This window comes from Prionailurus bengalensis, chromosome B1 (genome assembly GCF_016509475.1).
Source record: "Prionailurus bengalensis isolate Pbe53 chromosome B1, Fcat_Pben_1.1_paternal_pri, whole genome shotgun sequence".
NCBI lineage: Eukaryota > Metazoa > Chordata > Mammalia > Carnivora > Felidae > Prionailurus > Prionailurus bengalensis.
In genome coordinates, this window is record NC_057344.1 from 35,583,329 (window position 1) to 35,609,841 (window position 26,513).

At 38.2% G+C, this 26,513-nt stretch overlaps 1 protein-coding gene across 6 annotated transcripts in view; it reads right to left on the bottom strand.

The window, feature by feature from the left end:
• Positions 1-26,513, bottom strand: part of PPP3CC (protein phosphatase 3 catalytic subunit gamma) — a 106,537-nt gene that overhangs the window by 48,647 nt on the left and 31,377 nt on the right. For all 6 annotated transcript variants that reach the window (XM_043561981.1, XM_043561947.1, XM_043561972.1 and 3 more), the window contains exons 2-3: positions 12,124-12,321; positions 11,678-11,802 (exon numbers count right to left, since the gene is read on the bottom strand). In XM_043561981.1, the coding sequence (XP_043417916.1) occupies positions 11,678-11,802; positions 12,124-12,321 (323 nt within the window). The remainder of the gene's footprint in view (positions 1-11,677; positions 11,803-12,123; positions 12,322-26,513) is intronic.

The window sequence follows — 26,513 nt, forward strand, 5'->3', positions numbered from 1 at the left end:
ATGTGAAAAACTAATACCAAGAAAAATTTAAAAATCTCCTGGAAGACACAAAAGTAGGCAAAAACAAATGGAAAAACATTCCTTGTTGTTGGATAGGATGATTCAGCATCAGTTCTTCCTAATTTATAAAACCACTGCAATTCCAATACCAACAAGTTATTTTATGGAGTTAGATAAGTTGATAATAAAATTTCTGTGGAAAAATAAACATGCAAGAACATCCAGGAAACAGCCAGGAAAAAACAAAAAACAAAAACAAAAAACACTGAAAAAGAGAAATATAGTGGGGAGGGGGGCCTAGCCCTACTGGATATTAAAAGATACTGTAAAGCTTCTATAATTGGGAGCACCTGCGTGGCTCAGTTGGTTGAGCATCTGATTTTAGCTCAGGTCATGATCTCGAGGTTCAGTTCCTGAGTTTGGGCCCCAGCATCTGGCTCTCTATTGTCAGTATGGACCGGACTTCAGATCTTCCCTCCCTCTTTCGCTTTGCCCCTCCCCCTCTCCTGCTTGTTTCTCTCTCTCTCTCAAAGCTAAAGATTTAAAAAAATTTTTTTTCATTTTATTTATTTGAGAGAGAGAGAGAGAGAGAGAACACGAGTTGGGAAGAGGGGCTGAGGGAGAGAGAGAAAATCCCAAGCAGGCTCCATGCTCAGCACAGAGCCCATAGCAGAGCTCGATCCCACGACCCTAAGATCTTGACCTGAGCCGAAATGAAGAGTCAGATGCTCAACCAAGTGAGCCACCCCCGTGCCCCTAAAAATAAATAAACACTTTTTAATGTTAAAAAAAAAAAAAACAGTAGTACTGGCACATATAGAAATAAATATACCAGTGGAATGAAACAGTCCAGAAATTAATCCAAGTACATACAATATTGGTATATAATAAAAGTAGCATCCTAAATCACAGGGGGTAATGATGGACTTCTCAAAAAATGCTTCTGGGACAATTGGTGGCATTTCAAAAAAATTAGATCTATATTTCTCACATAATACATAATGAATGACAAATGGATAAGGGAGATAAATGTATCAAAAAACAAATATATCAAAATGAAGTCATAAAGTTCTAGAAGAAAAAGTGGTGAGTTCTTTATCCTTTAGTGTAGGGAAAACTTTATCACTAATGACAAAAAGCCAAATGTTTCTCGGCCTTTTGGCTAAGATAAAGTGTACTAATGACAAAAAACCAGAGGCAAAAAAATGGATAAATTTGACTATCTACAAATAAAAATAATTTGCACAGTAAAAAAAAATATGGCGAAAACTGATAAAACAACATACTCACTTAACTTTTGACCACTTCTAGAAGCATACCCTAAAGATACACTTCCAACAATAAGAAAATACATATGCACAAAGTTGCAGTGTTGCTTATAATAGCAAAATTTTAGAAACAAACTAAATAACTATACATAGGATGTAAGGCTGAGCAAACACAATAAAGTACCATGAAGCTGAAAGAAAGAAAGAAAGAAAGAAAGAAAGAAAGAAAGAAAGAAAGAAAGAAAGAAAGAAAGAAAGGAAAGAAGGGAGAAAGAAAGGGAGAAAAAAGAAAAGAAAGAGAGAGATCTTTATAAACAGATTTGGAGCAATTTCCAAAATATACTGTGAAGTGAAAAAAAGCAAAGTACAAAAAAGTATGCTACTGTTTCTGTAATAAAGAAAGGATATAAGAGATCCACATATATTTACTCATTTGTGCAGAAGAAATACAGGAAGTATAAATCAGAAACTAGAGAGAGACATCAGTTACCTACAAAGGGCACAGAGGAAAGGGGTGGAAAGAAGGGAGCACTGAGAACACTTTAAGGGGGATGAGCAGGGTGCAACACTTCTCAAAGCATACCTTTTTGGATAGCTTTGATTTTCTACAACAGTAATGTTCTACATGTGCCTCCGCAAAACAGGTAATCAACCAGCATGTGAAAGAAACCCAAAATAGAATGCAAACAAGTAATAAACCTAATTGTATTATAAATGAAAAACAAAGCAACAAAGGAGGGTATGGGGAAAAAAGAACCCAAGTAACTTTGGAAAACAGCATTTTGACTGCATACTGCAAGGCAAAGACACAAAGAAATATACACAAATACTGTATCTCTAGTTAGTGAATCTGTTTTCAAAGCATGATTTGGCTGCTATATACCTACTTTGTGAGTATACTAGAATTGAACAGACAAGTGAATATATCATAAATCATGAGAGTAGGAAAGAGGTAAGGTTAGGCTGAATCTTGTGAATTTGGACTGAAATCAAAACTCACTTTTCTAAGGGTATATACAGATAGATGAAGAAACAGATAAAAATGTGGGTATATGTGCAGCTTAGTATGCTTATATGTATTTCCTAGCTCCTGATGAAAGGGACTAGAACCTCAAAATCACTATGTGTATTGATTTTGGGACTACAAATAAATTTTAGCAGGGAGGCATGTATGCAAAACGGAATCTGCAAATAATGAAGAGCAATCATATATACTAATAATGAAGTATACATATTGATGAAGTTTTGGGGTGATGGTGGGGTGGTCTGGAGCCAACAGCCAAGAAATTCTTGAGGACATCTTTGGTGCAAAAAGGTGATTTTATTAAAGCATGGGGACAGGACCCATGGGGCAGAAGAGCTGCACTGTGGTTGTGATGGGTTACTGATTATATGATTATATACCCTCAAGTTGGGAGGGGGTCGGGTATAGAGTAAGTACCTAAGGTATTGTGGAAGCAAGGTTTCCAGGGCCTTGGGAGGCCAGCTGTTGCTAGGGAAATGCCATTTATTACCATTTAGTAAAACCGTAGTCATGAGACCTTTCAGATGTATGGGGGGTGGGCATTAAGCTTGGAGTATGATTGCCAGCATATATCTTGGGGCACTTGAGATAAAGGAAGTAGATTTATAGGATCCTGGAGGTTGAGATAAGGTTAAGCTAAGATTCTCTTTTGCCCCTAGCAAAAATGTCATCCTTAAGGCAGCTGGGATCCCAAAGGGAAGTCACTCTGCTAGTTTCAAGGACTTGTCAATGGGCTGCAGGCAGCATGGAATTTAATTTTTCATTTGCCTTTGCTTCCCACATTACCATGGCAAGCCCTTTAACCCCTTTCCTTTGTTCTTGGGTAGCCAGGAGTGTCCACAGAATATCACGCATACTCCACCTGAGGTGGGAGAGGGGGTGCTTTAGCCTGCATTTTGCCCTCAGCTTGCCACACACTCCCTCATTACATATCTCACAGTCTCAAAACACACGCAACAACTAACAGGACTATGGTAAGAATCAGTAATAACTGTAGTTGGCTCTTCTGAAACACCCAAAAAGTAACTCCTAGTTCAAGCAGACAAAAGTAATGAACGTCACAGGGAGAATTCAACAGAGAATGCATTAAGTTTCAAGTATACACAAGACAGTCATAAAGGGGTGGTTGGCTGGCATAGTTGGTAAAGCATGTGACTCTTGATCTTGGGGTCATGAGTTCAAGCCCCATTTGGGTACAGAGATACTTAAAAAAAAAAAAAAAAGATAGTCACAAAAATCTACTAGGTATCTCATCACAAATAGAGTCCCCATAAATTCCAAAGAATGAGTATGTCCAGATTATGTTCTCTAATTAATTACACTAATAAAATCAATAACAAAATACTAACTTTATGAAAAAAATCTTGCATGACTAGAAACAAAAAACATACTACTTCATTGTGTTAAGGTTAAAGAGAATCTTAAAATATAAAACACTGAATGATAATAGAAACAATACAGGTCAAAATCTGAAGGACCCAGATAGAGCAGCACTTAAAGGGCAAATGTACACTGATAAGTACATTTATTTTTTAAAAATAGATATGGAAATATGCTGGTAAATGCTTAACCTATATCTTAAAGGTCATATAAGAAACTCTTAACAGTGATTACAAGAGTGGAATGGCTAACATGTAAGGAGATGCTTAATTTCATCAGTAATTGGAAAAATACTACTTGAAACATAAAATACTATTTTATACCCATCATTTTTGTAAATATTAGAAAATGAGATAAAACCAAATTCTGGAAAGAGGGCTGTAAGGAAATATGAACTCTTAGCTGCTACAGGCAGGCGTATAGATTAGTACAGCTATTCTGAAGAGGAATCTGTGATGGTCAGTTCAAGTATGGAAGGTATATACCCTTTTCTCTGTCAATCCCACTCTTGTACATAAACCACAGAGAAACTAAAACATGGTACCATCAGTAGATTTATATTTTTATGAATATTCATAACAGTAATGTTCATAGAAAAAAGAAACTGGAGGCAACCTAGGTGTCCACCATTGAGAATAAAGAACTAAAATGTCATAGATGTATACTATGGAATACTCTACAGCAAGCAGAAAGCAATGACTGAGAGACAGCAACTTGGATAGATCTTAAAAACATCATGATAGATGAAAACTCAAATCAACAGAAACAGGGCCATAGCGTGGTCACATTCATCTCAAGTGTAGTGCATTAGCATCACATGGGAACTTGTTAGAGACAGAGATTTTCAGACTCCAGGAATTCTGGGGTGGGGCCCAGCAATCTGTTTTTGAACAGGTGCTCGAGGAAATTATGATGTATGCTTGAGTTTGAGGACACTGAACACTACCATATTTATGTAAAATTAAAATACTTTTATCCACCAAAACCTTACATATTATAAAATTAGCATAATGTATTATATGTCTTCTGAGGCATATACCAAATATAACAGAAACATATATAATGGCAAGAGGGGGAAAATATTAATAGAGATCATAGATAAGAAAAAAATAAAACAGAGAGGGACTTTGCAATGACTAGTAATAAATGTGTCATGATCTGAACAGCTTGATGAATTTAACTGAGATTTTCCCACCTCCCCAAAAAAAGGTTTCAAAATTCTAAATCCAGATGCTTCCCAAAATGCTTAATTTAAATCACCAATGTCTCTTGCCCATGCTTACAGGATTAGATTCCTAACTGGCCTCCCTGTACCCACTCTTAGGCTTCCACAGTTTACCACAAAACAGCCAGAGTGACTGTTTCAAAACATACATGTGAATATGTCACTCCCACCTCAAAACAATCTCCAATGGCTTCCTTTAGCATTCAGGATAAAACCCAAACTCCTTACTATGGTTTCCAAGGCCTGATGTCATCTAACCCTTGCCTATCCCTCTGACACATCGCCTACATCTTCCCCCCTACTCATTTTTCCATTTAGCCAAACTGGCCTTGTTACTATTCCTTAACTGCATTAGGCGTGCTCCAGCCTCAGAGCTTTAATACTTGATGTGTCCTCTGCTGGAAAGTACTCACCCCTCCCCCACCTCCCATCAGGTAAGCAGGGCTCATTCCCTCAGGTCATTCAAGTTTCTCTTCAGATGTTACCTCCTCAGATAAGCCTTCCCTAATCTCCATCTAAATTAGCTATCCTTGCAGGCTCTTTTAGTCCCTTACGCTGATTTGATTTTCATAACACTAAACAAATACACAATGCTGCCCCTTTCACTAGAAAACACAGTAAAAGACTTGGCTTTGTTTGTTCACACCCATCCCCAAAATTTAACAGTGTTTCCCAACAGAGGCAATACTGACTATGTGAAAAGCATGATCCTTTGTCGTTTAGGAGTTTCTGCATATTGCAGGATGTTTGTTTCCCTGGACCCAGCCCATTAAATGCCAGTAGGACCTGGACATCTCAGTGAATCAAGACAGTTGAGCATCCAATTCTTGATTTCGGCTCAGGTCAAGATCTCACGGTTCATGAAATCAACCCCCACGTTGGGCTCTGCACTTAGCATGGACCCTGCTTAAGATTCTCCCTCTGCCCCTCTCTCTTGCTTTCTCTCTCTCTCTCTCTCTCTCAAAAAAAAATCCCCTTTAGCCCTTTCTCTTATTGAAGAATCAGTTAAAAGAAACTAAAATTTAGCTTGCCCTACCTCAGAGTTTATAATAGGTACAAATGAAGAAGGGATGTCAAAAAGCTCAGAAGTAAGTGAACCTTTACTATTTTGTTTTGTCAATGACATTTGGATCAGTCCCTAAATGCCAAAAGTCCTTAGTATTTGTACTAATCAAAGTTTGCATTGCTTCAGGAAAGACATATGCTTGCTCTGGGCATGAAAAAAATCATCTTGCCTTGATTATTTCACACAGGCTCAAGGAAAACAATTATTAAGTATAGAAAGAAAATATAAATAAAGTGAATAAAGTTCTGTGAAAACAATTAGGCAATATGTATCAAAAGTCTTTAAAATGTTCATAGTCTGGGGCACCTGGGTGGTTCAGTCCATTAAGTGTCTGACTCTCAGTCTAGCTCAGGTCATGATCTCACTGTCATGGGATAGAGCCTCATGTCGGGCTCTGCCCTGACAGCGAGGAGCCTGCCTGGGATTCTCTCTCTCCTTTTCTCTATCCCTCCCCCACTCGCTTGTGCACTCGCGTGCTCTCTTGCTCTCTCTCACAAAATAAATAAACTTTAAAAAAATAGAATGTTCATAGTCTTTCATCCACTTCTTTTACTTACAAGAATCTAACCTAAGTAAATATCAGAAATGTTATTAATTCAGAAAGGTGTAACAATATGCAGAAGTAACTAGAAAACATCCACTTACAGTACAAGTGATAAATATCCAATTAACAATTGTTTAAGCCATAAAGACATTAAGTATCTCATGAAACAAGAAATCTGGAGGTAAGATGTCCAGATTTAGTGTACCAGCTTAATGCTGTCACCAAGAAACCATGTCCTCTTTCCCTCTATGATCTGTAATTCACAGGTCTGCTTTTCATCCTTAGCACCTCCTCATGATCACAAAATGGCTGCTATAGTGTACCCACCCACATTTGATATGATGTAGTTAAACAGGGGTTCAGAAACTTTCACCTTGCTAGTCTTTTCATCTGGAAACGAAGTGTTTCAAAGTGTGTGTCAGCACGCATGCGCATGCATGCACACACTCACACACCTAAAAAGCACCCAGCATAGTTCCCTTTATATATTACTGGGCAAAACAGAATCCCATGTTTATCCCTAGACCAATCACTGGTGACAAGGAATGGGTTTATATGACTAGCTCAGACCAATCAATTCATTCCCTGGGGCTGGGTTAAGGGCTTCCCCATACTGAAATCAAAGGTTTTCTCTGAAACCCCAATCTCACTTATCTGAAAAAAATAGAATTTTGATAGTAAGGAAGAAGGAGAGAAAAGATAGGCAGCAAGCAGTATCAACAAACCAAACATCCAAAAATAAAGAATAGTGAAGTAAATTCTGGTATTTTTACCATTAACCACAGAGAAAAGTGTTTTCAATACAATGCTGAGTGGGGAAAAAAGACTACAAAAGGAAATGTCCAAAATGATTTCAATTTTCTTTAAAAAAGGATAAATACAAATGTAAAAGAAGAAAAAGGACTGCAAGAAAATACAAGATGTTGGGGCACCGGCTGCCTGAGTCAGTGGAGCATGCAACTCTTGGTCCAGCGGTTGTGAGTTACAGCCTCACATTGGGTGTAGAGATTACTTTTAAAAAATAATTTAAAATCTTAAAGAAAAAAAAACTATGAAATTAACAGTGATTATATGTGATTTATACAAGTTTTTGTTTTCTTAGAGTCTACATTTCCCAATTTTTCTACAAAAATGAACTATTTACAACAACAAAAATGTAATAAGGACTCCATTACCTTATTTTCATCCATTTGACAAAAACAACATACTCATGCTTATCAAGGACACTGATAAAAAAAAAAAAAAACTGTGATCAAGTATATACCTATATCACGCTGGACTAAGCTGTAGCCTACAGAAGTTTATAACCTTGGTAGTTTATAAGTAGGTGACTTCCAACTAACACTATATACACCCTGAATTTTAGTTTTAAAACTGGTATAAAATAGCATTGTCACTTTAATGTTTTGATCCATTTACCTCTTAAGCTATTCCAGAAAAATCCTTTAAGTTAGTCAAATGTCAAATAACAGGATAAAGCCAAATACAAACTATGATTTATTAACATTCATTCATTGAGCAAATATTGAGTGCCAACTATTGAGTGCAAACTATGTGTCAGGTACCATGCTAGTATGCTAGGTCTTAATATGAAGAATATTGCAGAAAATTAAACAAGCACTTTTATACTGTATAGAAAAATCTAGTTACAAGTGCATCTTTTCTAACAGACTGTCAGCTCCTATAGAAAGCATTAATCTTAAAAACAAACAAATAAAAATAGAAAGCATAGGGGCACCTGGGTGGCGCAGTCGGTTAAGCCTCCGACTTCAGCCAGGTCACGATCTCGCGGTCCGTGAGTTCGAGCCCCGCGTCGGGCTCTGGGCTGATGGCTCAGAGCCTGGAGCCTGTTTCCGATTCTGTGTCTCCCTCTCTCTCTGCCCCTCCCCCGTTCATGCTCTGTCTCTCTCTGTCCCAAAAATAAATAAACGTTGAAAAAAAAATTTAAAAAAAAAAATAGAAAGCATAAATCTTATTCATTATTTTATCCTCAGAGCCTGCCATAAAGTTGGCAATCAGGAAACATTTGTTGATAAATGAGGAAAAAATATGTAACAGAAAATATTCTGAATATAGTATGTGTGTACAAAAATCATTATGGAGTTTTTCAGTGTGTGCTTTATATTGAATGTATTAATGCATTGAAACTATTTGTAAATATGTCAGTTAACAACAACCTGAAGATGATTTGGCATAATATTATCTTTTTAAGAAGTTGTTTCATTAATTATAATGGCTAATTAAAAATTCAGTAAGTTCTGTATCCTTCTCTTCAGCCTCTAAAACTTCTTCATGCTGGGGCACCTGGTGACTCCATCGGTTAAGCATCCAACTTTGGCTCAGGTCCATGATCTCAAACATTTGTTGATGAATGAGGAAAAAATATGTAACAGAAAATATTCTGAATATAGTATGTGTGTACAAAAATCATTATGGAGGGGCGCCTGGGTGGCGCAGTCGGTTAAGCGTCCGACTTCAGCCAGGTCACGATCTCACAGTCCATGAGTTCGAGCCCCGCATCAGGCTCTGGGCTGATGGCTCAGAGCCTGGAGCCTGTTTCCGATTCTGTGTCTCCCTCTCTCTCTGCCCCTCCCCCGTTCATGCTCTGTCTCTCTCTGTCCCAAAAATAAATAAACGTTGAAAAAAAAAATCATTATGGAGTTTTTCAGTGTGTGCTTTATATTGAATGTATTAATGCATTGAAACTATTTGTAAATATGTCAATTAACAACAACCTGAAGATGACTTGGCATAATATTATCTTTTTAAGAAGTTGTTTCATTAAATATAATGGCTAATTAAAAATTCAGTAAGTTCTGTATTCTTCTCTTCAGCCTCTAAAACTTCTTAATGCTGGGGCACCTGGTGACTCCATCGGTTAAGCATCCAACTTTGGCTCAGGTCCATGATCTCATGGTTTGTGAGTTCCAGCCCCGCTCTGGGTGAGCTTGAGCCCAGCTCTGGGCTCTCCCTATCTCTCTGCAACTCGTGGAATTCTCTCTGTCCCTCGCTCACTGGCTCTCTCTTCTCTCAAAAATAGATAGATAGATAGATAGATAGATAGATAGATAAAACCTCTTCATGCTAATCAATACCCAAAGAAGTAAACATTCAATGTGTCTTTCAAACATCCATATTTTTTATTGTCTCTTGAAACATGATGTGAATAGGAATTAGAAAGCTTTTCCTTTTTAGACTATGCTTGCTTCCCTTTTTATTTTATTTATTTATTGAACTACAGTTGACATACAATATTAGTTCTTGGTGTACAACATAGTGATTCAACAATCCTATATATTATGCAATGCTCACCACAATAAGGATAGTTATCACCTGTCACCATATGAAGTTATTACAGTATTTTGACTATATTCCCTGTGATGTACATTTCATCCATGACTTATTTATTTTATAACTGGAAGTCTGTACCTCTTAATCCCCTCTACCTATATCCTGACTTCCTACTCCCCTCTCCTCTGGCAACCACCAGTTTGTTCTTGGTGTTTATAAATAAGTCTGCTTCTGTTTTGTTTGTTCACTTGTTTTGTTTTATAGATTCCTTACCTGAGTGAAATCATAAGTATCTGTCTTTCTTGGACTTATTTCTCTTAGCATAATATCCTCTAGGTCCATCCATGTTGTTGCAAATGGCAACACTTCATTCTCTTTTATGTCTGAGTAATTTTCTATTATATTATATCCATTATATATATTTATTACATCTTATTTATTCATCTATCAATGGACAATTTTTTAATTAAAAACTTTTTTCATGTTTATTTTTGAGAGAGAGAGAGACAGAACATGAGCAGGGGAGAGGCAGAGAAGGAGACACAGAATCCAAAGCAGGCTCCAGGCTGTTAGCACAGAGCCTGACTCAGGGCTCAAACTCATGAACTGTGAGGTCATGACCTGAGCTGAAGTCAGACAATTAACTGAGCGACCCAGGTGTCCCTATCAATGGACACTTAGGATACCTGGAATAGAGAACCATTTCAATGATACAGTCTGCAGGTATCATCTCCACTCATCCCAGGTACCTACTTGGAGACCTTGGGAATTTACTGAGCAGCGGGGCAAGAAGATAATTTTCTTAGCTTCTACCATTAACCTTTGTCCTCACAGATGACACTAAATTAATTTGGGGCACTGGCACATAACTCTGAACTTCACTGATTCATGAATAGACACATCTATTTAACTAAAGAGTTTCTTCCAGCTTTAGAATAACCACTGCTTCTTTAAGCACTAGGTGAGATAGTTGACTTGGATTTAGGAGTGATGCTGCACAAATAAACCTTTAACCACTAGAAACACACTAAATACACTGAGACCGTCACACTATGAGGGAGAGGCAGGACTAAAGACTACAAGAACAGCAAGCGGACTCAATTTCTCATCTCATGCTTATTCTTGGGCACATTATAAATTCAATTACCTGTACTATTTCAAACGTTACTTGCCTTTTATTTGCCAAGCATGTACAGCTAAATCAATTGATATTAAATATGAATATGGTTCCACTGTACTCAAGTCTTTGCATGATGTTCTAAAATAGTTTTATTTTTTATACACAACAGCTTATACTTTAATTCCAATCATTTTTTCTCTTCATTCAGTTTTCAAAATACATGAAAGTAAATTTTGAGTTTCCATTAACTTCATTAATTTTAATCATTTTTTTATTCAATGAACATTTATTAAGTGCTTACTATGCATAACAGTATCAAAAATTATTCCTACAGTAAACTAAGTGCCTGGTGGTTTAGCATTGGAAGTTAATCTAAGAGTAAATTACAGCCCACCAGCTTGTGGTTTTAGAATTAGTGTCTGCTAATCCAAACCCTGTTTAGGGTGAATAGCAATTTATGCCATTTATATACAGCCTGTGCACTATCTTCAAAGAGGAAAGGTTGGTAAACATTTGACTTACCTGCAAAGCTGGGTTTAATATAGCCCCTTCTATATGTCTACCACATATAGAAGCTACAAGAAGGAATAGAACTTTCTTACACCAGTGAAAACATTTTTCTAACACCTTAATTACTAAAAGTAACAAGGTTTATAAGTTCTGCCAGTGTTCTCATTTTAATTTCTTCTACCGAAGAATAGAAAGCAAAGTTCTAAAAAAAGGTAATGAAAGTTCCCACGTATCCAATTTAATTTTTACCTCTATACTGAAATAGCCTCTGTCCACATAGTCACCCAGAAAGAGGTAGCGTGTGTTAGTAGGTGATCCTCCAACTTCAAACAACTTCATCAAGTCAAAGAATTGTCCATGAATGTCACCACACACTAGGAAAAAAAGGGCATAAGATGAGGTGAAAAATGATGTCTTAGAAGAGAAAGGGCAGTACATCAAGATCACAGTTTAACTTTTAACTGAAATCACTTTAGCTTTTGACTGGGCTGTTCTATAATTGTAGTCAATCTATCAATACTGAATAGTCCTATAGGAAATATGAGATATTTTAAGTTGTATTTCGTCAATAAACAACAAACAATCCTAAGACTACCTCATAATTCCTAGAAAAATTATCACACATTTTAGTTGGTTATTTGTAATAATTTTTCAAATAAGCTCAAATCTAAGTGCCACCCAAATATTTCTCATACCTGTGATTGGAGAATCTAGTTCTATCATAGTCTTCTCTTGTCTCAGGATAGCAGCCCCATCATTGATTATCTTTAAGGCTACTTCCTCTTCCAGTCGCCCTTCCTTCACCAAATGGTTTCTTAAGACATCAATTTTAGGTTTCCCATTCTCAAATACTTCCTTCAAAGTAAGCCGTTGGGTTGGAGGAAAGGGGACAGCTAGAAAGAGAGGAAAAGTAATTCAAAATACTTAAATGCATAAAGAACTGTGAACCCATTTTTTTTTTAATGTAACAAATTAAACCTAATACATCACCATGATTTCAAATCCACAGCAACAGAACCATGTGGGGGAAAAAATCTAAGATACTATATGTTACAGAAGATCGATTCTAATTTTTAAAAAGGCCACAAAGTCGAAGTCAGTGTGTGGATGTATGAATTATACTGTTTTACATATAAACGTCAAAGACTTGAAGCTGATTCAGAAAATAAACTAAAAAATAAAGAACTAGATGATATGAGTTATCTTTTACTTATAGAAAAAGTATTAAAACTGAAACTGTGGTTAAAGAAAAGGAAAGGAAAGAAATTTCAACACTAAAGGGTATTTATTTTTCCGAAGAACTGGCCTAATGGAATTGTGTTTTAAAAGTCTGACTTCAGCTCCTGATCGGGGCAATCATAGATGTATACTTTATTATTAAAAGGTAGCTGCTTAATGGGAATGCAAGCTGGTGCAGACATTCTGGAAAACAGTACGGAGGTTCCTCAAAAAAACTAAAAATAGAACTACCCTACGACCCAGCAATTGAACTACTAGGCATTTATCCAAAGGATACAGGGTGCTGTTTCGAAGGGACACATGCACCCCCATGTTTATAGCAGCACCATCAACAATAGCCAAAGTATGGAAAGAGCCCAAATGTCCATCGATGGATGAATGGATAAAGAAGAAGTGATATATATACACAATGGAGTATTACTCGGCAATCAAAAAGAATGAAATCTTGCAATTTGCAACTACATGGATGGAACTGGAGGGTATTCTGCTAAGCAAAATTAGTCAGTCAGAGAAAGACAAATATCATATGACTTCACTCATGTGAGGAATTTAAGATACAAAACAGATGAACATAAGGGAAGGGAAGCAAAAATAATATAAAAACAGGGAGGGGGACAAAACAGAAGAGACTCATAAATATGGAGAACAAACTGGGATTGTGAGAGGGGGGGTGGGCTAAATGGGTAAGGGGCACTAAGGAATCTATTCCTGAAATCACTGTTGTACTATATGCTAATTTGGATGTAAATTTTAAAAAATAAAAAATAAAATCAAAAATAAATAAATATTTAAAAAAATGTTTAAAAAGGTAGTTGCTTAAAATATTACTGATAATAAGCAAACACTAACTGGATGGAGCTGTTTCTGAGAATTACTTGCTATAGTAACACAGCATAAACTTGAGAAGAATAGATAAAGAAGGTCTAGTTGTGTTTTCTAATCTGAAAATGCTAAAAACTAATTTCAGTTTATGCTGGGTATAAAGTTAATCTAATATCATGGTGAATTACCAACTTTAACAGAAAAAACCTTTGACATTTTAAACTTGACCATCATTTCATTTACCTAATCTACTGTATAATGTATTCTAATTCTCTATGATCTAATATCCACAAGCCTATAAACTATACATTTAAACAAGGGGTTCATTTTAATTTGTGGTTAATGCCTGATGGTTCCACTTCTACTTTCATGAAAGTGTCATTAAGAACCAAGTTAGGGGAAGCAAAAATAATATAAAAACAGGGAAGGGGACAAAACATAAGAAACTCTTAAATATAGAGAACAAACAGAGGGTTGCTGGATGGGTTGTGGGAGACGGGATGGGCTAAATGGGTAAGGGGCATTAAGGAATCTACTCCTGAAATCATTATTGCACCATATGCTAACTTAGATGTAAATTATAAAAAATAAATTAATCATAGAAAGAAAAAAACATTAAAAAAAGAAGATACATGAACAGTCAATAAGTCAATAAAAGATCTTTAACATCCCTAATCATCAGGGAAATGCAGATTAAAACCACAATGAGATACCATTTCATACCAAGTAGAATGATTATAAGAAAAACACAAAAACAGAACAGAAAATAAAAAGTATTGGAAAGGATGTGAAGAAATTGGAAAAAAACAAAAACAAAAACAAACCCAAGTTGGGGCACTTGGGTGGCTCAGTCAGTTAAAGCGTTCAACTTTGGCTCAGGTCATGATCTCACAGTTCCTGAGTCCAAGCCCACCTACATTGGGCGCTGTGCTGACAGGGCAGAGAGAGCCTACTTGAGATCTTCTGTCTCCCCTCTCTCTCTGCCCCTCCCTCACATGCATATTCTCTCTCTCCCTCTCTCAAAAATGAACATTTAAAAAACCTAGAAAAAAAAAAAAAAAGAACCAAGTTGATGGGTGCCTGGGTGGCTCAGTCAGTTAAGCAACTGACTCTTAATCTCAGCTCAGGTCATGATCTCAGTTCATGAGTTTGAGCCCACATTGGGATCTGCGTTGATGGGGCAGAGCCTGCTTGGGATTCTGTCTCTCCCTCTCTCTGAGCCTTCCCTGTTTGTGTTTTCTCTCTTTCAAAAGAAATAAATAGGGGCGCCTGGGTGGCGCAGTCGGTTAAGCGTCCGACTTCAGCCAGGTCACGATCTCGCGGTCCGTGAGTTCGAGCCCTGCATCGGGCTCTGGGCTGATGGCTCAGAGCCTGGAGCCTGTTTCCGATTCTGTGTCTCCCTCTCTCTCTGCCCCTCCCCCGTTCATGCTCTGTCTCTCTCTGTCCCAAAAATAAATAAAAACGTTGAAAAAAAAAAAAATTAAAAAAAAAAAAAAAAAAGAAAGAAATAAACTTAAAAAATAAAGAAAGAAAGAACCAAGTTGAGGGCACCTGGCTGGCCGAGTCTGTGGAGTATGTGGTTCTTGATCTCAGGGTTTTGAGTTGAAGCCCCATGCTGGGTGTAGAGGTTACTTAAAAATAAAATCTCTAGGGGGGTTGGTTAAGTGTCTGACTTTGGCTCAGGTCATGATCTCACAGCTCATGGGTTCAAGCCTGAAGCCTACTTAGGATTCTGTGTCTGCCTCTCTCTCTCAAAAATAAATATTAAGCCATCCATTGATGAATGGATAAAGAAATTGTGGTTTATATACACAACGGAATACTACGTGGCAACGAGAAAGAATGAAATATGGCCTTTTGTAGCAACGTGGGTGGAACTGGAGAGTGTTACGCTAAGTGAAATAAGTCATACAGAGAAAGACAGATACCAAGTGTTTTCACTTTTATGTGGATCCTGAGAAACTTAAAAGAAGACCATGGGGGAGGGGAAGGAAAAAAAAAAGTTAGAGAGGGAGGGAGCCAAACCATAAGAGACTCTTAAAAAAACTGAGAACAAACTGAGGGTTGATGGGGGGTGGGAGGAAGGGGAGGGTGGGTGATGGGTACTGAGGAGGGCACCTGTTGAGATGAGCACTGGGTGTGGTATGGAAACCAATTTGACAATAAATTTCATATTAAAAAATCACAATCAATCAATCAATCAAATAAGTTCAAATTAAAAAAAATAAACATTAAGAAAAAAATGTTTAATAAAAATTAAAAAATAAAACCTCTCAAAAAAAAGAGAGAGAACTAAGTTGAGGGGTGCCTGGCTGGCTCAGTCACAGGAGCATGCAACTCTTGATTTTAGGGTTGTGAGTTTGAACCCCCCATTGAGATTACTTAAATAATAAAAAACTTAAAAAGAAAAAAAAAACAAGTTGAAATCTACAGGCACTATAAAAATTTTAGACTTGAGGGGCGCCTGGGTGGCTCAGTCGGTTGAGCATCCGACTTCTGTTCAGGTCATGATCTCACGGTCTGTGAGTTCGAGCCCCGTGTCAGGCTCTGTGCTGACAGATGAGAGCCTGGAGCCTGCTTCGGATTCTGTGTCTCCCTCTCTCTCTGCCCCCTCCCCTGCTCATGCTCTGTCTCTGTCTGTCTCAAAAATAAATAAAAACATTTAAAAAAATTTTTTTTAATTTTTAGACTTGAAAATTCTATGGTAAGTTTCATCATGCTCCTAGCTACAACTTGACTAATTTAGGCAATTCAAAGCTTATTGAAAAAATGTAGCTATCCAAACAGCAAACATTACTTTGAAAGAGAGGACCACATATATCCCAGTTTAATCAGGACAGTCCTAGATTTCCACTGCTGTCCTAGCATAACTGTTAATAGCACCCCCTTTCACTCTCACAAGCATTCCAATTTGAAAGATAAATCAGTTTAATTTGTGTTAATTTGTATAAGATATTATGACGAATCTTTTATTTATTTATCTGGTGAGTCTTTAAGACAGAGTGAAAGGTAAGTCCTAAACAAACTTACTTAAATTTTTACTAAAATGTAATGGCAATATGGTTGTGTTTAACAACAAAAATCCTTTATAGTTTAGAGATTCTTACTGAAATATTTTCAGATGAAATTATATGCTATTTGGAATCTGCTTCACAACAGTGAGAGGACAGGGAATAAGCAGGGGTACAGATGAAAAAAAAACTGGTAAGGAGTCAATAATAACTAGTGAGGCTGGATGATGTTTACTTGGAAGTTCATAATACTATTCACTCTACTGTTCTAATATGGTTGAAATACTTATCATAAAAAGGTGGAAAAGTTGCCCAAACTAAGAGTATATCTTTTTTTTTTTTAAGTGTATTTATTTTCAGGGAGAGCAAAAGAGAATTCGTATATGCATGCAGGCATGAGCGGGAGAAGGGCAAAGAGAAAGGGAGAGACAGAATCCATAGTCAGCATAAGGCCCGACTCTGAGCTTGATCCCATGAGCCATGGGATCATGATCTGAGCCTAAATCAAGAGTCAGACACTTAGCTGACTGAGCCATCCACGTGCCCCTAAGAGTGGAAGTCTTAGAGAAACTTTCTTTAGAGAAACTTACATAAGTTCAATCAAGAGATATACTTAATCGCTTGTTTGTGACTTCAGAGAATCCTCAGTCCTATGAAATCTTGATCCAGAAAAACAAATGGAAGATACCACATTTAATCATTCCCCTTTTCATACCTAGTTTACCTTTTTCGGTTTTCAAACTGTTACTCTCAATTTCTAGCTAGCCAATCTGCCCTTCCCCATTTTGAAATGAACCCCATAAGAAGCCAGCTTGTTTTTAATCCCCACTTTGTAAATAACTGAAATTGGTTAACAAACTAAAAATAAAATGAGATAATACAAAATCAAATATATTGGAATCGACAAAAAAGGTATTATATATAGAGGTAGTTCCAGAGACAAGAGATCCACAAAATATTACTTGACTTCTACCAGTAGTATTATACCTACTAATAAAAATAATTTTCCTCCATTATTGTTGCAATCAGGTAACAGTTTACAAAATAGGAAACCATTTTTCTTATGTATCATATAAGTTATGAAAGAGATAAGCAACCTAAAGAACTTCCGAGAAAAAAAGTTAGAAAGATATTTTTTCTTTCTTTCAAAGTCTCTAGTTGCAATTTACTTAAAACAAGTAAACAACTCACCTAATTAAATGAAAGCAAAAGCAAGGTTGAAATGGATCAAGGGGATTATGCCCAGCTAAGAGAAATGGGACACCGCTGATCCAGGAACACTAAGAGGAATTAAGATTGGCTTGAGACAACATACATAACAGAAAGTTCCAGAAGAATCCTAAGTTTTTAGGTAAGGGCAAATAAATTCAATTTCCTTCAAATCAAAAGAAAAGAATCTTCAACTTTAAAGGAGTGGGTCCTATCCCCTCTCAAGTTACTCCTAGCTATGTTTAGAAGCCCTAAATTACAACTTCCTTCCTTTATTAGATAGTTGTATACACAATATAGTTGAGGTTGATTCATAGAAGAATGGGAACAGCCACCATCCTGAGAAGACTAAAGGGAATCTAGCTAAGTTTGGTCATGATAGGAAATAGCAGGAATTTTCCAATTAAATTTTAAAACCCTATTTTTAAGGGCTTCTGGCTGGCTCAGTCGGTTAAGCATCTGACTCTTGATCTCGGCTCAGGTCATGATCTCATGGTTCATGAGACTGAGTTGGGCTCCTAGTGACAGTGCAGAATCTGCTTGGGATTCTCCCTCTCCCTCTGCCCCTCCTCCACTCGTGCTCACTCTCTCTCTCTCTCAAAATAAATAAACTTAAAAATAAAATAAGTTCTCGAGTGAAATTTTAAAACTCTATTTTTATTTTTTTTTAATGTTTATTTATTTTTGAGAGAGAGAGACAGAGAGAGAGAGAGAGAGAGAGAGAGAGAGACAGAGTGCGAGTGGGGAGAGGGGCAGAGAGAGAGGGAGACACAGAATCCAAAGCAGGCTTCAGGCTCTGAGCTGTCAGCACAGAGCCTGACTCAGGTCTCGAACTTACAAACTGAAATCAGAAGCTTAACCAACTGAGCCACCCAGGCACCCCTGAAGTAAGCATTTTTAAATGAAAGAACCAAAATGTCACTAGTGTCAGCGCTCAAGTTACTTACTGCTTTACTGGTTATATCATATCCTAATTTGGGGGGGAGAGCAGTCCCTTCACCTTTAATATAGGTCTGTTATTTTATAAACTACAACCCTTACCAATGAGAAAGGAGACTTAACAGAGGGCTGAAGGGTCTCAAAACACCACTACACAGTTAAAAAAAAAAAAAAAAACGTGAACCGAAACATCACTTATCCAGAAATGTAATAATTCATGGGTAATAAAACTACAGTATTTTTCTTTTTTTTGAAGAGTAGAGGAGGTACTTGTTATTCAAAGATGACTGGTACTAAGAAAGGCCACTTAAAGTGTATCCACATAAAATAAACATACACAGTAAACTGTGGGGGAAAACAATTTGGCATTTTATCTTTAAATACGAAACTAAGAATTATGAAAATGTTTCATTTCATAATACAATTTACAGCATGATCATAGAGTTGTTTTTACAAATACAACCAAGGATTTCATCATAAAACTTCTAAAAAATGATTAGCCTAAATTCTCCTTTGACTCTTAAATCCAACAGCCTATTTAATATCTGCTTGGAGGCTTAATAAGCATTTAAAATTTAACATGTCATGGAAACAACATAAAAGTGGACTGATGGATGAATGATAAAGAACTTGTGATACACACACACACACACACACACACACACACACACCAGAATATTATTCAGCCATAAAATATGAGGAAGTCCTACTATTTGTGACAACATGTATGGACCTTGAAGGACTTTGCTAAATGAAATAAATCAGACAGAGAAAAACAAATACTATATGATCTCACTTATATGTGGATTCAAATCAAAACAAAACTCACAGAAAAAAAGAACAGACTTGTGGTTGCCAGAGGTAGTGGTTGGGGCAAGGGAGGTGAAAATGGAGGACTATAATCAAAAGATATAAACTTCCTGCATAAGGTAAAAAAGTACTAGGGATATAATATACAACATGATAACCACAGCTAATACTGCTATATGACAGAACAGTTGTTGAGTAAATCCTAAGAGTTCTAATCACAAGGAGAAATTTTTTTCCTTTTTTTCTTTTTATTGTATGTATATGAAAAGATGGGTGTTAGCCAAACTTACTGTGGTAATCATTTCAAAATACAGTGAAACCTTGGTTTATGAGCATAGTTTGTTTCAAAAACATGCTTGTAATCCAAAGCACTCATTATCAAAGCAAATTTCAAAAACCATTGGCCCAGTTGTGATCATGTGATATTGAGTGTCACGTACTACTCATTATGCAAGACACTGCTACTTTATCAAGTTAAAATTTATTAGAAATGTTTACTCGCTTTGTAGAACACTCACAGAACAAGTTACTCAAAATCCAATGTTTTACTGTATATCTAAATCAAACCATCATGCTCTATGCTTTAAACTTATACAGTGATGTATGCCAATTATTTTTCAATAAAACTAGAAAAAAATAACATGTCTAAAATTAAACTTATAATTTCCCAGACTGCCTCTAATCTTTTCCATCTAAATATATGGAAACATCGTTAAACCCAGGTGCTTAGGCCAAAAACCTGTGGGATCTTCCCTTAATCCTGACTTCCCCAGTTCTCCCCAAATCCCAATTTATCAGCAAGACTAGCTCTTTTTTTTGTTTGTTTGTTTATTTTTGGAAGAGGACAAGCAGGGGAGGGGCTGTGAGAGGGGGGACAGAGGATCTGAAGTAGGCTCTGGAATGACAGCAGTGAGCCCAATGTGGGGCTTGAACTCTCAAACTGTTAAGATCATGACCTGAGCTGAAGTCAGACACAACCAACTGAGCCACCCAGGTGCCTCTCTTTTTTTTCCTTTTTTAAAGTAAGCTCTGTGCCCAACATGCAGTTTGAACTCATTACCCTGAGATCAAGAGTCACATGCCACGCCGGGGTGGCTCAGTCAGTTAAGCACCCGACTTAGGCTCAGGTCATGATCTAGCGGTTTGTGGGTTCAAATCCCTCATGGGGCTCTGTGCTGACAGCTCGGAGCCTGGAGCCTGCTTCAGATTCTGTGTCTCCCTCTCTCTCTGCCCCTCCCATCTTGTTTGATCTCTCTCCCTGTCTCTCTCTCAAAAATAAATAAATGTTTAAAAAAATTTTTTAAAAAGTCACATGCCCTACCTGATCTCTACCAACTGAGCCACCCAGGCACCCCTAGCTGATTCTACCTTTAAAATATACTTTAAATTCAGAAAGTCTCCAGCTAGCCCTCATTTATGTCGGGAGTACAGTTTAGGCAGGAGTTCCAAGCAGATGCAGTTACACTGAGTTTCTGTCTTTTGAAAGTGGGGGGAGGTTTTCCAAGGTGTATATTTTTTTGAGGCAGCAGTTTTAATTGCTTTGAAAAATATTCCCTAATAAAATAATAAAATAAACTCTGGATTCAATAATTTTTAACACATCCATCACTACTACCTTAGTGTAGCCATGACTGTGTCTTCCAGATTACTGCAACAGTTTTCTAACTGGTCTCTTTTTCCACTTCTCTATTCTTGGCCTTTTACAGCAACTGAAGCGACCTTTCTCCCCCAGCTTCGTTGACACAATTAACATATAACGATGTGTAAGTTTAAGATGTACAGCCTGTTGATTTGTGGTAAGAATGTTTAAGGGGCGCCTGGGTGGCTCAGTCTGTTAAGCGTCTGACTCTTGCTTTTGGCCCAGGTCATGATCTCGTGGTTTATGGGATCAAGCCCCACATCGGGCTCTCTGCTGACAGCTCAGAGCCTGCTTGGGATTCTCTCTCTCTCAAAAAAATAAACATAAAAAATAATTTTAAAAAATTCATGCAGTGGCATGTTTAAAAAATAAGAAGAGGGGTGGCACCTAGGTGGCTCAGTTGGTTAAGCATCCAACTTTGGCTTAGATCACAATCTCACAGTTCATGAGTTTGAGCCCTACTCGTGCTCTCTCTCTCGCTCTCTCTCAAAAATAAATAAACAGGAGTTGCGGCAAGATGGCGGCTTAGGAGGACGCTGGGCTCACCGCACGTCCTGCTGATCACTTAGATTCCATCTACACCTGCCTAAATAACCCAGAAAACCGCCAGAGGATTAGCAGAACGGAGTCGCCGGAGCCAAACGCAGACGAGAGGCCCACGGAAGAGGGTAGGAAGGACGGCGAGGCGGTGCGCGCTCCCCGGACTGGCGGGAGGGAGCCGGGGCGGAGGGGTGGCTCGCCGGCCAAGCAGAGCCCCCGAGTCTGGCTTGCAAAAGCGGAGGGGCCTGACGGACTGTGTTCCCACAACAAGCGCGACTTAGCGTCTGGGAGGTCATAGGTTAACAGCTCTGCTCGGAAAGCGGGAAGGCTGGAGGACAAAGGGAGGGAGAGCTGCTGAGCCCCCTGACAACAGAGCTCAGTTTGGTGGGGAACAAAGGCACTCGCCAGCGCCATCTCCCCCGCCCATCCCCCAGCCGAAATCCCAAAGGGAACCGGTTCCTGCCAGGGAACTTGCTCGCTCCGCGCAAACACCCAACTCTGCGCTTCTGCGGAGCCAAACCTCCGGCGGCGGATCTGACTCCCTCCCGCTGCCACAGGGCCCCTCCTGAAGTGGATCACCTAAGAAGAAGCGATCTAAGCCTGCCCCTCCTGCCCCCGAGCACCTTGCCTACCCACCCCAGCTAATACGCCAGATCCCCAGCATCACAAGCCTGGCAGGGTGCAAGTAGCCCAGACGAGCCACACCACCCCACAGTGAATCCCGCCCCTAGGAGAGGGGAAGAGAAGGCACACACCAGTCTGACAGTGGCCCCAGCGGTGGGCTGGGGGCAGACATCAGGTCTGACTGCGGCCCCGCCCACCAACTCCAGGTATACACCACAGCACAGGGGAAGTGCCCTGCAGGTCCTCACCACGCCAGGGACTATCCAAAATGACCAAGCGGAAGAATTCCCCTCAGAAGAATCTCCAGGAAATAACAACAGCTAATGAGCTGATCAAAAAGGACTTAAATAACATAACAGAAAGTGAATTTAGAATAATAGTCATAAAATTAATCGCTGGGCTTGAAAACAGTATACAGGACAGCAGAGAATCTCTTGCTACAGAGATCAAGGGACTAAGGAACAGTCACGAGGAGCTGAAAAACGCTTTAAACGAAATGCATAACAAAATGGAAACCACCACAGCTCGGCTTGAAGAGGCAGAGGAGAGAATAGGTGAACTAGAAGATAAAGTTATGGAAAAAGAGGAAGCTGAGAAAAAGAGAGATAAAAAAATCCAGGAGTATGAGGGGAAAATTAGAGAACTAAGTGATACACTAAAAAGAAATAATATACGCATAATTGGTATCCCAGAGGAGGAAGAGAGAGGGAAAGGTGCTGAAGGGGTACTTGAAGAAATCATAGCTGAGAACTTCCCTGAACTGGGGAAGGAAAAAGGCATTGAAATCCAAGAGGCACAGAGAACTCCCTTCAGACGTAACTTGAATCGATCTTCTGCACGACATATCATAGTGAAACTGGCAAAATACAAGGATAAAGAGAAAATTCTGAAAGCAGCAAGGGGTAAACGTGCCCTCACATATAAAGGGAGACCTATAAGACTCGTGACTGATCTCTCTTTTGAAACTTGGCAGGCCAGAAAGAATTGGCACGAGATTTTCAGGGTGCTAGACAGAAAAAATATGCAGCCAAGAATCCTTTATCCAGCAAGTCTGTCATTTAGAATAGAAGGAGAGATAAAGGTCTTCCCAAACAAACAAAAACTGAAGGAATTTGTCACCACTAAACCAGCCCTACAAGAGATCCTAAGGGGGACCCTGTGAGACAAAGTCCCAGAGACATCACTATAAGCATAAAACATACAGACATCACAATGACTCTTAACCCGTATCTTTCTATAATAACACTGAATGTAAATGGATTAAATGCGCCAACCAAAAGACATAGGGTATCAGAATGGATAAAAAAACAAGACCCATCTATTTGCTGTCTACAAGAGACTCATTTTAGACCTGAGGACACCTTTAGATTGAGAGTGAGGGGATGGAGAACTATTTATCATGCGACTGGAAGCCAAAAGAAAGCTGGAGTAGCCATACTTATATCAGACAAACTAGACTTTAAATTAAAGGCTGTCACAAGAGATGAAGAAGGACATTATATAATAGTTACAGGGTCTATCCATCAGGAAGAGCTAACAATTATAAATGTCTATGCACCGAATACCGGAGCCCCCAAATATATAAAACAATTACTCATAAACATAAGCAACCTTATTGATAAGAATGTGGTAATTGCAGGGGACTTTAATACACCACTTACAGAAATGGATAGATCATCTAGACACACGGTCAATAAAGAAACAAGGGCCCTGAATGAGACATTGGATCAGATGGACTTGACAGATATATTTAGAACTCTGCATCCCAAAGCAACAGAATATACTTTCTTCTCGAGTGCACATGGAACATTCTCCAAGATAGATCATATACTGGGTCACAAAACAGCCCTTCATAAGTTTACAAGAATTGAAATTATACCATGCTTTCAGACCACAATGCTATGAAGCTTGAAATCAACCACAGAAAAAAGTCTGGAAAACCTCCAAAAGCATGGAGGTTAAAGAACACCCTACTAACGAATGAGTGGGTCAACCAGGCAATTAGAGAAGAAATTAAAAAATATATGGAAACAAACGAAAATGAAAATACAACAATCCAAACGCTTTGGGACGCAGCAAAGGCAGTCCTGAGAGGAAAATACATTGCAATCCAGGCCTATCTCAAGAAACAAGAAAAATCCCAAATACAAAATCTAACAGCACACCTAAAGGAACTAGAAGCAGAACAGCAAAGGCAGCCTAAGCCCAGCAGAAGAAGAGAAATAATAAAGATCAGAGCAGAAATAAACAATATAGAAACTAAAAAAACTGTAGAGCAGATCAACGAAACCAAGAGTTGGTTTTTTGAAAAAATAAACAAAATTGATAAACCTCTAGCCAGGCTTCTCAAAAAGAAAAGGGAGATGACCCAAATAGATAAAATCATGAATGAAAATGGAATGATTACAACCAATCCCTCAGAGATACAAACAATTATCAGGGAATACTATGAAAAACTATATGCCAACAAATTGGACAACCTGGAAGAAATGAACAAATTCCTGAACACCCACACTCTTCCAAAACTCAATCAGGAGGAAATAGAAAGCTTGAACAGACCCATAACCAGGGAAGAAATTGAATCGGTTATCAAAAATCTCCCAACAAATAAGAGTCCAGGACCAGATGGCTTCCCAGGGGAGTTCTACCAGACATTTAAAGCAGAGATAATACCTATCCTTCTCAAGCTATTCCAAGAAATAAAAAGGGAAGGAAAACTTCCAGACTCATTCTATGAAGCCAGTATTACTTTGATTCCTAAACCAGACAGAGACCCAGTAAAAAAAGAGAACTACAGGCCAATATCCCTGATGAATATGGATGCAAAAATTCTCAATAAGGTACTAGCAAATCGAATTCAACGGCATACAAAAAGAATTATTCACCATGATCAAGTGGGATTCATTCCTGGGATGCAGGGCTGGTTCAACATTCGCAAATCAATCAATGTGATACATCACATTAACAAAAAAAAAGAGAAGAACCATATGATCCTGTCAATCGATGCAGAAAAGGCCTTCGACAAAATCCAGCACCCTTTCTTAATAAAAACCCTTGAGAAAGTCGGGATAGAAGGAACATACTTAAAGATCATAAAAGCCATTTATGAAAAGCCCACAGCTAACATCATCCTCAACGGGGAAAAACTGAGAGCTTTTTCCCTGAGATCAGGAACACGACAAGGATGCCCACTCTCACCGCTGCTGTTTAACATAGTGCTGGAAGTTCTAGCATCAGCAATAAGACAACAAAAGGAAATCAAAGGCATCCAAATTGGCAAAGATGAAGTCAAGCTTTCGCTTTTTGCAGATGACATGATATTATACATGGAAAATCCGATAGACTCCACCAAAAGTCTGCTAGAACTGATACAGGAATTCAGCAAAGTTGCAGGATACAAAATCAATGTACAGAAATCAGTTGCATTCTTATACACTAACAATGAAGCAACAGAAAGACAAATAAAGAAACTGATCCCATTCACAATTGCACCAAGAAGCATAAAATACCTAGGAATAAATCTAACCAAAGATGTAAAGGATCTGTATGCTGAAAACTATAGAAAGCTTATGAAGGAAATTGAAGAAGATTTAAAGAAATGGAAAGACATTCCCTGCTCATGGATTGGAAAAATAAATATTGTCAAAATGTCAATACTACCCAAAGCTATCTACACATTCAATGCAATCCCAATCAAAATTGCACCAGCATTCTTCTCAAAACTAGAACAAGCAATCCTAAAATTCATATGGAACCACAAAAGGCCCCGAATAGCCAAAGGAATTTTGAAGAAGAAGACCAAAGCAGGAGGCATCACAATCCCAGACTTTAGCCTCTACTACAAAGCTGTCATCATCAAGACAGCATGGTATTGGCACCAAAACAGACACATAGACCAATGGAATAGAATAGAAACCCCAGAACTAGACCCACAAACGTATGGCCAACTCATCTTTGACAAAGCAGGAAAGAACATCCAATGGAAAAAAGACAGCCTCTTTAACAAATGGTGCTGGGAGAACTGGACAGCAACATGCAGAAGGTTGAAACTAGACCACTTTCTCACACCATTCACAAAAACAAACTCAAAATGGATAAAGGACCTCAATGTGAGACAGGAAACCATCAAAACCTTAGAGGAGAAAGCAGGAAAAGACCTCTCTGACCTCAGCCGTAGCAATCTCTTACTCGACACATCCCCAAAGGCAAGGGAATTAAAAGCAAAAGTGAATTACTGGGACCTTATGAAGAT